This window comes from Schistocerca gregaria, chromosome 8 (assembly GCF_023897955.1).
Source record: "Schistocerca gregaria isolate iqSchGreg1 chromosome 8, iqSchGreg1.2, whole genome shotgun sequence".
NCBI classification, from domain to species: Eukaryota; Metazoa; Arthropoda; class Insecta; order Orthoptera; family Acrididae; genus Schistocerca; species Schistocerca gregaria.
The window spans coordinates 64,279,069-64,293,325 of NC_064927.1; the positions used below are offsets into that span (position 1 = coordinate 64,279,069).

Genomic DNA, 14,257 nt, shown 5'->3' on the forward strand with positions numbered 1-14,257 from the left:
TTTGGCAAAAGGGCAAGCATTCAAGCCACCAGCCAATCGCCCCTGATGACTTGGCAATAGTAATTTTAGTACATTAGTGATTCTGATGACCACATGGACAAGAATAAATTATTATGCTAACATCAATTGAGGTAAATTGGCACCTTGTTGCAATGCAATCTGGATAAATTGAAGGAAACAAAGGTGGTTGAATGTTCAAGATGGAGCATTAGGTAGCTTCGGACTGAAACGGGATATGAATTCAATAGAAGATGAATGGATAGCTTGGAGAAATAAAATAGGTAATGCAACAGAAGATTGTGTAGGTGAAAAGACAAGATCTCTGGATAACACAGGAGATATTTACTTTGATAAAAGAAGAAAATATAAAAACGAAACAGATGAAACAGAATACAGACTTCTAAAACACAAGACTGGCAAAGTAAAAAACAAGACTGGCAAAGTGCGAAATGGACAAGCACAACGGTCAGAGGGAAAGTGCATAGCTATTGGAGCAGTGGATAAAACTGTCTGATACATATTTTTACAGTTTCGATAGGATATTTCATGCTATGAAGTCGGACTGTAAAAAAGTGGTTTTACTAACAATGTAAATTGTGTCTGATAATTGCAGTTGTTCTAAATCATATTTAGTGCTCTGCAATGTGTGTTTCGAATCACACGTGTCCAACATTAATTCAACATGAAGCAGTTTTCTTACATTGCTCAGTTGGCTACACTGACAACTAGCACGCATTTCTTGACAATGCTCGATGTTCAATAATTGCAACTATCTTGTGAATTGTGTGTATGGGAGCAGCTTTTTAATAATGGAGTAAGAAATCACTGTTGTATTATCACTGAGAGGAAGCCAAAATAGAGAAAAGAAAACCAAACATGCCCATCAACTTAACTCTGAAACAAGGTATATAAAAATAAGGTTTAGAAAAAGAGTACTGGGACTGTAAATCTTGCTACAAGTGTTAATATGACCCTTCCAAAATTTTAATCAACATTAAATTCTATGATTTAATATGGTACTAAGTTAACATCCAGGTTTTATGACACTGTTCCTTTTTCTTGCTGTGTCATCATCGTCGTCACCATTGTACGAACTCATGTTGACACCTCCATGTCAGCACAGAGGTGGTCATTTCAATTGCTATAATATACCAGCAAATTTACTATTAAGTGCCAAAAACACAGTAGTCAGAGTTCTAAACAAAAGTGAAGGGGATCAAGACTAGTCATTGATGATTAAGACTTCTTCGCCAAAGGGACACTGCGCAAGATCTGGTACCAGGGAACCTACAGCAATGACATTAAGTATCACATTCCAATAAATAGAAATTTGGAACCAGTGTGCACAAAAATTTTTGCGAATCTGTTTGGGTTTGGCAGTCACTATTGCTAAATCAGTTATAGGTGGAGAAGGATGTAAAGAACACAGAGTGTGATGACAAGCAAGAGAAGTTTGCAACAGAGAAAGAGGGAGAGAGGGAGAGGGGGGGGGGGGAGAGAGAGAGAGAGAGAGAGAGAGAGAGAGAGAGAGAGAGAGAGAGAGAGAGAGAGAGAGAGAGAGAGGGTTACTAACCTAAGAGGTAGAGAAAGCCATTATCCGGGAAGAATTGTACTTTTCTTCAGAACTGAGCATTAATAAGTTGTTAAAAATATATAATGCAAATGTATTATGTGATATACAAGTAACAGTTGTTCTAATTTACTCTGCTTCTAGAATTTTATGTAAACAGACATTGTTCCATTTAGAAAGTGTATGTTTTTGAACAAAAAGTACAATTTATATGCATTATTACACTCTGTTTAGTGGCTAACAAATGGTTTAAATGGGTTTGAGCACTATGGGACTTAACTTCAGAGGTCATCAGTCCCCCAGAACTTACAACTACTTAAACCTAACTAACCTAAGGACATCACACACACCCATACCCGAGGCAGGATTCGAACCTCCGACCACAGCAGTCGTGCGGTTCCAGACTGTAGCGCCTAGAACCGCTCGGCTTACTGGCTAACAATACAAGTCCCTGACTACCAATCCACTCTATGGAAACTGCACATCAATAGTATGTCCACAATATTTGTGATGCATGTTTTAGGCAATTCACCCTGTGTACCTCCTGGAGGCAAAATGTTGGTACCCCTGACAGACTCATTATTAAGATTATTTATTGTATTTTTATTTTTATTTATTGTAACTTTCAGGATAATGAGCTTAGCTAGGGTTAATATTTTCACTTTCAAATTTGTGTATCAGCAGTACTGAAATTTTGACTCCTGGAAGTAAGTGCTGGACAACCATTCTCTCTCTTTCCAAGCTTTCAATTTTCTTAAGTGAATTCTCTTTTTGATCAAATTACGTTTGGGTAACTAGAAAGAGAATCCTATAGCAGCACCTTTCTACTATTTGCCAGACTCATCTCCCAGAGAAAATCTCAGTTGAGTATCATGCATGTTTTCCCTACTTAGACAACAATAGTAGGAGGATATTTTTAACAACTTCTCAATGGTATGTTAAATTCACAATACACAAAAAGAATATCTTTTTTGTTGTGACAGTTTGAGTAACCATCTGATTACAACAAAACGGAGCCACAACTTACAAGATTCATTTGTAATGTAAATTATCTGGTTACTGATTGATCAATTAGAAATCCTCTTCAAAGACTCCAGTAACACAGAAAATTGGTACAAAGTTTCATATGAAACTTGGTGTCATAACTCTGGCAGTTATAAATGCTAAAGCTTACTTGTGTATGTCAAGCAAATACTTATGTATGTTAAGCAAATTGTCCACTGTAATTTAGTTGACCACTGCGCCTCAGTATTTTTACTAATTTGTATGTAATTGGGGAGATGTATCTTAGGAATTTCACCTTATATTTTATGTATAAAGTCTAAAAGGTGACCTTTACATTTTCCTTTTTCCCCTGCTCCACTCTCACAACTCACCAGGCAAGATTTTTAGTATGCTGTTCATCACACTCCCCTCCCCTACCACAGTACAAAAATTTTGTGACTACATGATTTCTTTCACCTAATTTTCATTCATTCATTGGACTGTAAGTTGAAATAAGGCCCCTGGAAAACATGGAATTCCCTCAGAATTACTGAGGTGCTTATGAAAGTCAGCTATGACAAAATTGTTTCATATAAGGTGCAAGATAAATACCCTCATATTTCAACAAGAATATAGCAATGCCAACTCCAAAGAGGGAAAATGCTGGCAAGTGTGTAAATGTATGTAGAAGAACTAGAAAGGGTAGTTTTAGTTGTAGCAACTGTGGTTACCAAGGAACAAAGGGCTTCAAAGACAAACAGTAGCCTGTGTTCAGTTAATGGATATGCAGGCAACTGTTTAACATCTCAATCAGATGCTGCAAATGTGTACTCTGGGAGTGAATATTTAAAGGAACTATGACTCAATTTAAGGCAGATGATTTGTGAAGCTGCACAAAAATGTGTCTCTAACAACAGAACAAAGCTTTTTTGGATACTCTTTCACATTGCAGCAAGTCACATCTAACAAAATTAGCAGACCATGGTTATTAGACAGTGAAAGTGATTCATCATCATCATCGTCATCATCATCCTGCCAAAAGGCAGGTTTTTCACATGGTAGTTCTCCAAGCTGTCCAGACTTCTGCCATCCTCTTCAGGTCTGCATATTTTCCTCTTCCCTTTATGTCATCTATCATCTCGTATCTCCTTCTCCCTCTCAGTCTTCCCCCTCAAACCAATCCTTCCAAAGAGTCTGCCAACAAGCACTCCCTTCTCAATGTCCCAACCAGTTCTTTTTCCTTTCTCTTACAAATTTCAGCAGACATCATCTCTCACCAACCCTTTCCAATACTCTTTCATTATTCACTCTTTCCATTCAGCTTATTCTCTCCATTCTCCTCCACATCCACATCTCAAATGCTTCTAACCTTTTTTCATCCTCTCGTCTCAGCAGCCATGTTTCTGCCCCATATAGTTCCACACTCCAGACAAAACATTTGCCAAGCCTATTCCTTAGACCTTTATCTAATTTGTCACATAAGAGTGTCATCTTTCTGTTGAATGTCTCCTTCACTATGGTAATTCGAGTTTTCACCTCCAGGTGACATCTCTAGTCTTCGGTTGTTGTGCTTCCAAGATATTGCAATGCACTTAGCTAATGATAGATTGTCCTATTTTAATACTGGACAGTCTGTGTGTGACTTCTACTGATGATCTTAGTCTTTCTTTTTGCTGTCTTTATTTGCATCCCATATTTCACACAAACTTCATTCAGATCTTTCAGCATGTTATTCAATGTCCACTCACTTAATCAGTGAAAGTGATTAAGGTTCAGTAAATCCTGTACATACACCATTTGTTTTGAATGATGCTAGAGGAAAAAGTCCACTGGTGTAATATCCAGTGAACTAAATGTTACAGGACCAGTTCCCTCCTCCTATCCATAGTGTGATGATGGTTTTGGATGATGACCACCAAGTGTGCTGGAGCCACATCTTTTTGCTTCTACACTCAACAGTTTTACATTTTACATCAATGCAAGGATTTTACCTTTGAGGAACCCCAGGCAGCATATTCTCATTTGGTTTTCAGATACTCATAATTTTTAGTAGCTGCATTAGTAAATGACCTAGCTAATGGAACAGCGTGATTCATGCTTCTTAGCAAAACATCACAATATTCTCATTCTAATCCAGCCCATTTCCCGAGCCCATGTCAATACAAATGGCCTTTCTTGTTATTAAACAGGAAAAATAAAGCAGTCTTTTCAATTATTATGTAAATCTTGCCTCACAGAAGATAACAGATGATAAAAATGAATTATGACAGACATTAATGACATTTTGCTCTGTAATGATGACAGTAACCAGTCAGACCTCACCAAACTGTCCAGTGGTGTCAGCATTGGCTACTAACCCAGATTATAGAGAAATGTAAAGCTGAACATTGCATGTGATGCAAAAATGCATCTAGCAAAATTAACAATGGAAAATCCACGATGGAGGTAAGATTATTGTGAGAATGATAGCTACTGGCCTTGCTGGCCAAAAGCTCATTCTGTGACAATCTTTTGTTGCCTCTATATGCAACTCAGCATCTCTCCTGCATGGTGAGTAGCAACTATCCTTTTCATAATATTGTCAAAAGTTCATCTGGCTTTGACAACATGATTTATACACATAAACTTTAATCATAGCCTTTCACAAACCTGAAAGTGTAATTAATGATGATGTAAATAAAATAGAAAGAAACTTCCACATGGGAAAAATATATTAAAAACAAAGATTCCAAGACTTGCCAAGCGGGAAAGCGCCGGTAGATAGGCACAATGAATAAAACACACAAACACACACACAGAATTTCGAGTTTTCGCAACCGGCAGCTGCTTCGTCAGGAAAGAGGGAAGGAAAAGTAAGGATGAAAGGATGTGGGTTTTAAGGGAGAGGGTAAGGAGTCATTCCAATCCCGGGAGCGGAAAGACTTACCTTAGGGGGAAAAAAGGATCGGTATACACGCACACGCACACGCACATCCATACATACATACACAGACACAAGCAGACATATTTAAAGGCAAAGAGTATGGGCAGAGACGTAAGTCAAGGCGGAAGTGTGGAGGCAAAAATGATGTTGAATGACAGGTGAAATTAGTGGAGATTGAGGCCTGGTGGATAACGAAAAGAGAGGATATATTGAAGGGCAAGTTCCCATCTCCGGAGTTCGGATAGGTTGGTGCTGGTGGGAAGTATCCAGATAACTCGGACGGTGTAACACTGTGCCAAGATGTGCTGGCCGTGCACCAAGGCATGTTTAGACACAGGGTGATCCTCATTACCAACAAACACTGTCTGCCTGTGTCCATTCATGCAAATGGACAGTTTGTTGCTGGTCAACCTCACATAGAAAGCGTCACAGTGTAGGCAGGTCAGTTGGTAAATCACGTGGGTGCTTTCACACATGGCTCTGCCTTTGATCGTGTACACCTTCCGGATTACAGGACTGGAGTAGGTGGTGGTGGGAGGGTGCATAGGACATGTTTTACACCGGGGGTGGTTGCAAGGGTAGGAGCCAGAGGGTAGGGAAGGTGGTTTGGGGATTTCATAGGGATGAACCAAGAAGTTACGAGGGTTAGGTGGACGGCGGAAAGACACTCTTGGTGGAGTGGGGAGGATTTCCTATCCTTGCAAACGCCCCCGGTGTAAAACCTGTCCTATGCACCCTCCCACCACCTCCACCTACTCCAGTCCTGTAACCCGGAAGGTGTACACGATTAAAGGCAGAGCCACGTGTGAAAGCACCAATGTGATTTACCAACTGACCTGCCTACACTGTGACGCTTTCTATGTGAGAATGACCAGCAACAAACTGTCCATTCGCATGAATGGACACAGGCAGACAGTGTTTGTTGGTAATGAGGATCACCCTGTGGCTAAACATGCCTTGGTGCACGGCCAGCACATCTTGGGACAGTGTTACACCGTCCGAGTTATCTGGATACTTCCCACCAACACCAACCTATCCGAACTCCGGAGATGGGAACTTGCCCTTTTAATATAGCCTCTCTTCTCGTTATCCACCAGGCCTCAATCTCCACTAACCCCCTAAGGTAAGTCTTTCCGCTCCCGGGATAGGAATGACTCCTTACCCTCTCCCTTAAAAGCCACATCCTTTCATCTTTCCTTTTCCTTCCCTCTTTCCTGACGAAGCAGCCGCCGGTTGCGAAAGCTCGAAATTCTGTGTGTGTGTTTTATTCATTGTGCCTATCTACCAGTGCTTTCCCGCTTGGTAAGTCTTGGAATCTTTGTTTTTAATATATGGAAGTGTAATTAAATATAGGAGCATGTAGAATAATAATTATATAGGTACAGGCATGGTGAAACAAAGGCACTGATGTATTCATAAACTGATTGGAAAGTGAAGCTGACCTATAAAAGAGATTGCTTCTAAAATTTGTTGTATGTAGTTAAGATCTCTTGGTAGTAAGTTAGTTACAAGTTCCATGTATCACTAATACCTTCTACATTATCTGAATATGCATATAACAGATTACTGAACAGGGCAATGGTCTAAATTCAATAAAATGAACATATTAGTCGGAAATAGGATGGACTGCTACTGACCACATAGAGGTTGTGTTGAGAGTGGCATACAGGTACATTCAGAAGTAGACTGTTGAATATTATTAAGTTACTGGACTAGCTGGTACTTTAATAATATCCTATTGTCTACTTCTGAATGTTCTTGTCTATCATCTCAACACCTCCACTATGTGGCGAGTAGTAATCTACTCTAACACATACTGTTATTACAACCAAGTTTTTCTATAGTTTGAACATTTTAGTCTTTGTCATTACTCATGTTATGAGATAAGTATAAAATTTACAAGAAAATAAACATCTTTGTTTGCCAGTGTTTAATTAAATATTCACATATGGAATAGGAGTTGCCCATAACAAATCAATACAGTTCATGTTTAATTCTGACTGTCAGTCATTTTCTGTTATTCAGTAAATCGTCCACAACTTTGGTGTGTACATACTAACAACTATTTGAGGCATTAATAGCTACAGCAACCAGTAATGAAGGACACTTTGCTTCTAGTGTTTTAGCTTTAGTGCTGGCACAAGCTTTCCACTGTATCATATGCATTCTTTTTTGTAGGAAAACCAACTACATAGTTTCCTGCCTTTAAACTAAAGCCTGCCAATTTCATTAATTTTACCTGAGCCACACTTTTTTCACTTCAACTCTCCAACATATATTTATAGGTAAGTATTTGTACAACATGACTAACAACGGGAGCAAATCAACCATTTGCCCATACCAGTACCACTTACATTTCATACAGACCAAAATTCTAAATTCCTTTACACTAACCTGACTGTGAATTTCTGTGTTATGCTGACATTTTATTGAGATCTATCTCAATTACAACAGTTTCTGACTTCTTATACTTAGATGTGTAGCCCACACAAAGTTTATTATCCCTATGTCTCTTCAATAGTGTACTGTACTCTGACTTACTACTTAATCACAGAAGGGTGTAATTGTGTGCAGTTGTATGTGCAAAATCAGACCAGCAGGTCCAAAGCAAGTAAAGTGTGTGCTGTTGCACATGCCTATGTACCACACACCAACAAGCTACTGGTGAGTGATATCTTGTCAATTTTGTTTCCTTGCTGGAACTGCCATTATTGTAATACTGTTTCAATTTATTCTTCAAGATATGATCTACAAATCACAATATTAGTGAAAAGGCAATGCCTATTCTCACCTAGACAGCTAAAAAATTCACTTTGCTGTTATAATAGCAAAGTAAATTTTAGAGGTGTCTCTCTTCAAAAATTATTATTATTGCACATGTCACACAAATATTATTTTCAGTAGTTTGGATGAATTCTTCTAGGTACTTAATGAGCTAAAAATGAAGCATTTTACATGTACAGTCTGTGTGATTGTGTGTCTAAGTTTAATTTTAGAGTCATATGGCTTAGTCCTGCAGGCTGAAACCTTTATAGTGGAAGTAACATCCCATGATAGCAGAAAAGAAATGGTACAGTATAGAAGAAAGGTAATACTTGTCAGTGGAAGCATTATTGGAGAATACATGATTACTTTTATAAATTTCAGTAACATTTACAAAATGGGAAAACATATTGAAGTCACAAGACACATTCATGTTATGTATGGTCTTTTAAATAACATTGAAACAAGGACTTTGCCTTTATGTATTTGCTTGCATGTCTCACAGTTACAAATAGCCATACTGTAGGTCTAGTCACATCAGTGGGATATACGTGAAGAGGCCAGCAGGATAATGGTTCCTGAACAAGAGAAGTAGCAATAGAAACAGTCTGGATGACTGACTGAGCTGGCCTTGTAATAGTAACCAATATGACATCACTATACTGATACAATGCACAGCTGAAAGCAAGTGAAATTACAGGTGTTTTTATAGCCTGATGAAATGCAGCTCTACTGTATGATATTGAGAGCTGCATAAAACTTGTCTTTGGACTGAAGACCACAACAACATTATGAAGAGATGGAACACACCATCTTGGTCCCATAAAATGAAATCACATTGCTGGAGCATGCCATGGGTGGCTATACTTCCAGGAGCAGAAATGTTTGTTAATACTTTCTTTTTCCTGCCATAGCTCAAAAATCATGCACATAATAATGACTGCTCCTCATATATATGACAATATATAGAAACAAAGACATACAATTGTTTTAAATAGATATAAAACAATTGGTGGAAAAGCATCCAGGAAGTTCAGGAGGAGAAGACAGCAACCATTATGTACACTGTCCTACTCATAATTGTATCATTGCTGTAGATATTTACTTTGATCAATCTTATATGTTATACCATGACCAACGAGGCCAAATACAACTTTTATACATTCCATATTTTCCATTTTGTAGGCCTTATAGATCTAAAGATGGCTTCTAACAAATTGACCACTGTCATCTGTACCATCTTGTAGCTATTATTGAAATAAATAATAATTTTGTAGTTGCTGTGTCTTTACAAGACAATATGCCTGCTCCCTTAACAAATATTGGTGTTACATGGAGGTGTCTGGGTAAATATATAATGACAGATTCAATATAAGTACTCTTAGATTACAACGGATGGTACACTGTGAATATAAGAGGGTTGGAACTTAAATAGTGGCAACTATTTATTCACAACCGATACAAAAGTGTTACATATTTGCACCTGTTACTGTCTTTCAAAGTAGTCAACAGCATTGTTTATAACCCATTGCCAGCAATGTGGAAGGCATAGTATACCGTTATCAGAGCCTGTTCTGTTGATGGTGCAAATGGAGCAGTCATATCTCTGGAGCAATTCTGAATCGAATGCCACGAAGTGATCCCTTCATCTCCAGAAACAAATCAAAGTCACAAGGACTCAAGTCCAGGGAGTATGGTTGATGGTACAGTACTTTTCAGTACCATCAACCAAACAGAGCAGCCACAGCTTGCGCTGTATGCGCCCGCACATTTTCGTGCAAAATGATGGGTGGGTTGCGCAGAAAGTGTTGCCACTTCCTTCACAAAACTGGTTGCAGGTGATGGTCCAAAAATGAACAGTAATACTGAGCATTGACGGTCTGCCATGGAGGAACATAATGTGTTAGGATAACACCATCACAGTCGTACATGAGAACCACCATAAACTTTAGGCTGCTCCATTCACACCATCAACAGAACAGGCTTTGTTAACGGTATACTACACCTTCCACATAGCTAGCAATGGGTCCTACACAATGCTTGTGACTACTTTGAAGGACAGTAACAGGTGAAATTTTGTTCATCTGTGTCAAAAGGATAGATAACAAATGTCTTTATGAGCTAGAGCAGGGGTTGTGTGGTCAGTTCTTGAATGTGCAAAAAAACCTGTATTATAATGATGTTAGAAAAGGCAAGACTATTATAGAGAACTTAAATCTCTACATAAGATTAGTTCTTTATCAGAAAGCCAACAAGAATGTTGGAAGGAGAAAAAAGTTTTAAGGATGACAACATTAGTGTATTCTTTAATGTCATATTTGCGAACAATGTAGATACTTTTTCCTTTTTTCTTCTTGAACACAAAGAAATGCAGTTTTCCATGATAGATACTGTTACTTTTTTGACTCCAAAGGGGGGTTAACGTATGCAAAGCAAAAGTTCGTAATATAGTGTAACAAGTCATTTGCCAGATTTCATCTCAATCTGTAAGTTCTTTAAGCACTTGTGGCTCATTGAACCTGGGAGAAAAGAAGAATTGTCTACTTTCAAAGCTGAATACAAAGAATAAATAATCATCAATTGGTGCTGCTCCTTAGAAGGGCATAACATATGAAATTTCTGAATAATTTCCTAAATAGCTAATTAAATGAAAAATAATTTACACAAACGAAGTTTGTACTCACACATCTCTCCTTCTTGTAAATCTCCAAGAAGCATAGGACAAGATGAATTACAAGGATTCATTGGTGTTAACCGAAATGCTGTAGAACCTCTTAGCTGTGCCAGCATTATGAGCCCAGAATCCAGCTCCACCTGGAAAAATGTTAAAAGAGGAATGTAATCTTTACAAAGCATTCTTTACAAATGTTTCAGGAAAAACTAATAACTCTACCCAGTATAATATTCTGAAGGGTACTTCTTTAACAACAAAGGCTGGCTAGAACTTACCTTCAAGATGCAAAAATTGTAAGTACAGCTGATACAGCCACACGGAAGTACAAATAATTATCCTGTTTCAGAAATGTTAGTTCTTTCCACCTCAGGGAGAGGGGGTGAGGTTGGACTGTTTGGGAAAAGACAGAAAGGAGGAGCAGGTCACTTAGAGATCAAAACAAATTTTTCTCAAGGGAGCTTATCATTTGAAAAATTTGTATCTACCCAGATATTTCAACACAAAGCACAGGTTTAATCACAAAAAATGGCCACAAGTCTTATTAGAGATGATAGGATAAGGTTCAGGTATTGTGTTAAAATCAAACATTTGCTACTCCCTAGATATAAAACAAAAATCTGAATCCACTGAGATTACTAATAAAAGATCATACTATGTACGGTATTCCGCCAATATAAGTTGGGAAACCCATGTCTGCAAGAATAAAATGAAAGATTTTGGCCAAAATGACTTGTGGAAGTCTAATAACTTCATAGAAAATTCAAGAATGTATTCATAACATGCTCCAAACCTGGAAAGAGGACATCTGAAAATCATCAAGCATATTTGGACCGTAGACAATCTTTAGGCTGCATTCACGGTGACACCAGGAAAGGTTGCCAAAGGTTACCCAATAACATCAGCTGATAGTTCGATCACAGTGAGATCGATTTCCCTTGTCAGTTTTTGTGGGATCAAGGAACTTATGTTAGAATCTATTCTATCAAGTAGATTGGACGTTAACCCCCTTGGGTGGGATGGTTGCCATGACACCTCCATGTTTGGAAATGAGTGCAGCACTGTGGCATTTCCTATTAAAAAGATGCCGAAGGCATGTGAATGAGCCCTACCTGTCTCAGAAACAAATCCGGCAAATTCCCCCAGTCACTGGAATAACCAGACAAATTTTATGGATATATGAGTTGATGAGAGGAATGGTCCATTACACTCTCAAGGTGATTTGTGGTGACACTGAACAGCAGGATTACAAACACTTTACACAACTTCACACAAATTCAGCAAAACAGGCATATGTTAATTAACCTTCAATGGATATCATTTATCATACATGTGAGAGACAAACATAAATTTTAGTTTAAGAGACTCTGAACATCTAAATCACTGAAAAATGGAAACATATACCACATTTGAAAACATCTCATAACAGGATCACCACCTTACTGGCATAAAAACAGGAATATGCAGTAACAGCAGTTTGTAGATAGCCAATGCCCATGTGTCAACCCTAAAAAGATGCACTGCAGTAACTTTAAGCATAAGATATGGCACCTTTCCCACTTTGACAAATTATGTTTTGGATTATGATTTTTTTTTCATGTTCAGGATGTCACAAAATGCTTTCTTGAACAAAACTTATCAGTTTCTAACAATCCACATTTCATGCGTGAGAAGGAAACAAACTAATTTGTATCTCACCAACTGTCATCTGAAGTCTATATGTTCATCTGACAAGATCAGCTGCATTGTGAGTATCCGCATAGTGACTTACAAATTTGGAAAGATGAGCTAATGTCAATCATCTGTAAAATCCACCAATGTCAGTACCACTGTGACCACAGCCTTAGAGCCAGAAGAATAATTTCACCTGATAGTAGATTCATGAGATTCAAGGTGGTGACCTCACTGAGACGACACATTAGAACAACACATAGTTTATCACATAGTAAAAATTTTCATTGCCACAATGTGAAAACATACACTATCTGCACAAATGGTAGTACTATATAATAGGGCAGAATAAATAAGAATCCATGTGCTGGTCATAAGCACCTTTCCTCACCAACTTTGAAGAAAATTCTGATGTATGTTTGCCTTTGTGTCAACAGTTAACTAAAAATCAAGTTTTCAGTACTGTTGGTCAGGTCTTTTTTCCTGCAGTATTCAGTTAAGAACTTTGAGTGGAATTTAGTTTCACATGATGCAGAAGACACATGGACTCTACCTGTTTATGATGAGTTTTCTGGGCATGTTTCAAGTGTCACATTTTAAAATAACTACCACTGATTAAAAAGTACATTTCTGCCACGATCACAGTGGCCCTTCCCCTGAATCTGCTGTCATATATTGTTATCCACGGTTCTTTCATATTTCATCATGAGAGGAAGGCCATAGCAACTATGGCTAAACCATTAGTTTTATTGTTCATAGCTATTTTGTAACATGACATGGCAACGTATCCAGTAAGCTATTGTGGATGCGATTCTGGGTGCAAAAACCTACGCATTTACAAGAAACCATAATGTTCACAAATTTCTTCCACATGAGACAAATAGAACTATTTATACCACTGAAATTCTGATTATTTTATGAAAAAATGTAATTTACATAAGAAAAAGAGGTTCCTCACACCAACACACTATAATGCATGGCTCTAACAAGCCAGACTGGTACTGCATCAATTTTCAGGAAAACAGTGGAGTGTTCAGCTAAAAACTGAAATAGGCAGTTTTATAAATTATCAAGCATCTGTGCAAATTTTCACTCAAATTCACAGCCCACAATTGCTGTTCTCCTCTCATAAGAGTGTCAGAGTGAAAGAAGAAACTACAGTCTAACACAAAATGCTCTGAATCATTTATTCACATCTTCAAGGTTAGGCTTCCTTTGCAAATATGAGTGGGAAGGGAGCAAGACAACCCATATCATAGAATAAGCACGAATAAGATTGTAATAATACACCAAGAATTTCGTTCTATAACATGAAAAATAAACAAACTAGCATTTTCATGTAGCCTGATACAAACCTTTTGACATCTCTTCTTTAATGACTTACATGCTGATTGCTTTTATATTAAAGCAGCTTTTCAGTTGGCCAGACAAGGCTGAATCGATCCCCTCCCAGAGAAAAAAAAATGTGGTCTCCAGAAATCAAACCCAGGACCTCAGAATTAATTGTCAGCTTTTCTGAGTTGTGCAGGTGGGAACTCTCCCCGCAATATGTCCTACATACCCATAACCCTCCTGGCCTCAAACTTCAGTAGTAATTTATCTCATCCATCAAACTCCTTCCCTGTTCCCAGTCCAGTACTACACAGCCCTCATTCCACCAATGCACCCAGTCTTT

At 38.1% G+C, this 14,257-nt stretch overlaps 1 protein-coding gene across 1 annotated transcript in view; it reads right to left on the reverse strand.

The window, feature by feature from the left end:
- Positions 1-14,257, reverse strand: part of LOC126284255 (uncharacterized) — an 88,752-nt gene that overhangs the window by 1,861 nt on the left and 72,634 nt on the right. The window contains exon 6 of the mRNA XM_049983056.1: positions 10,925-11,054. Within this exon, the coding sequence (XP_049839013.1) occupies positions 10,925-11,054 (130 nt within the window). The remainder of the gene's footprint in view (positions 1-10,924; positions 11,055-14,257) is intronic.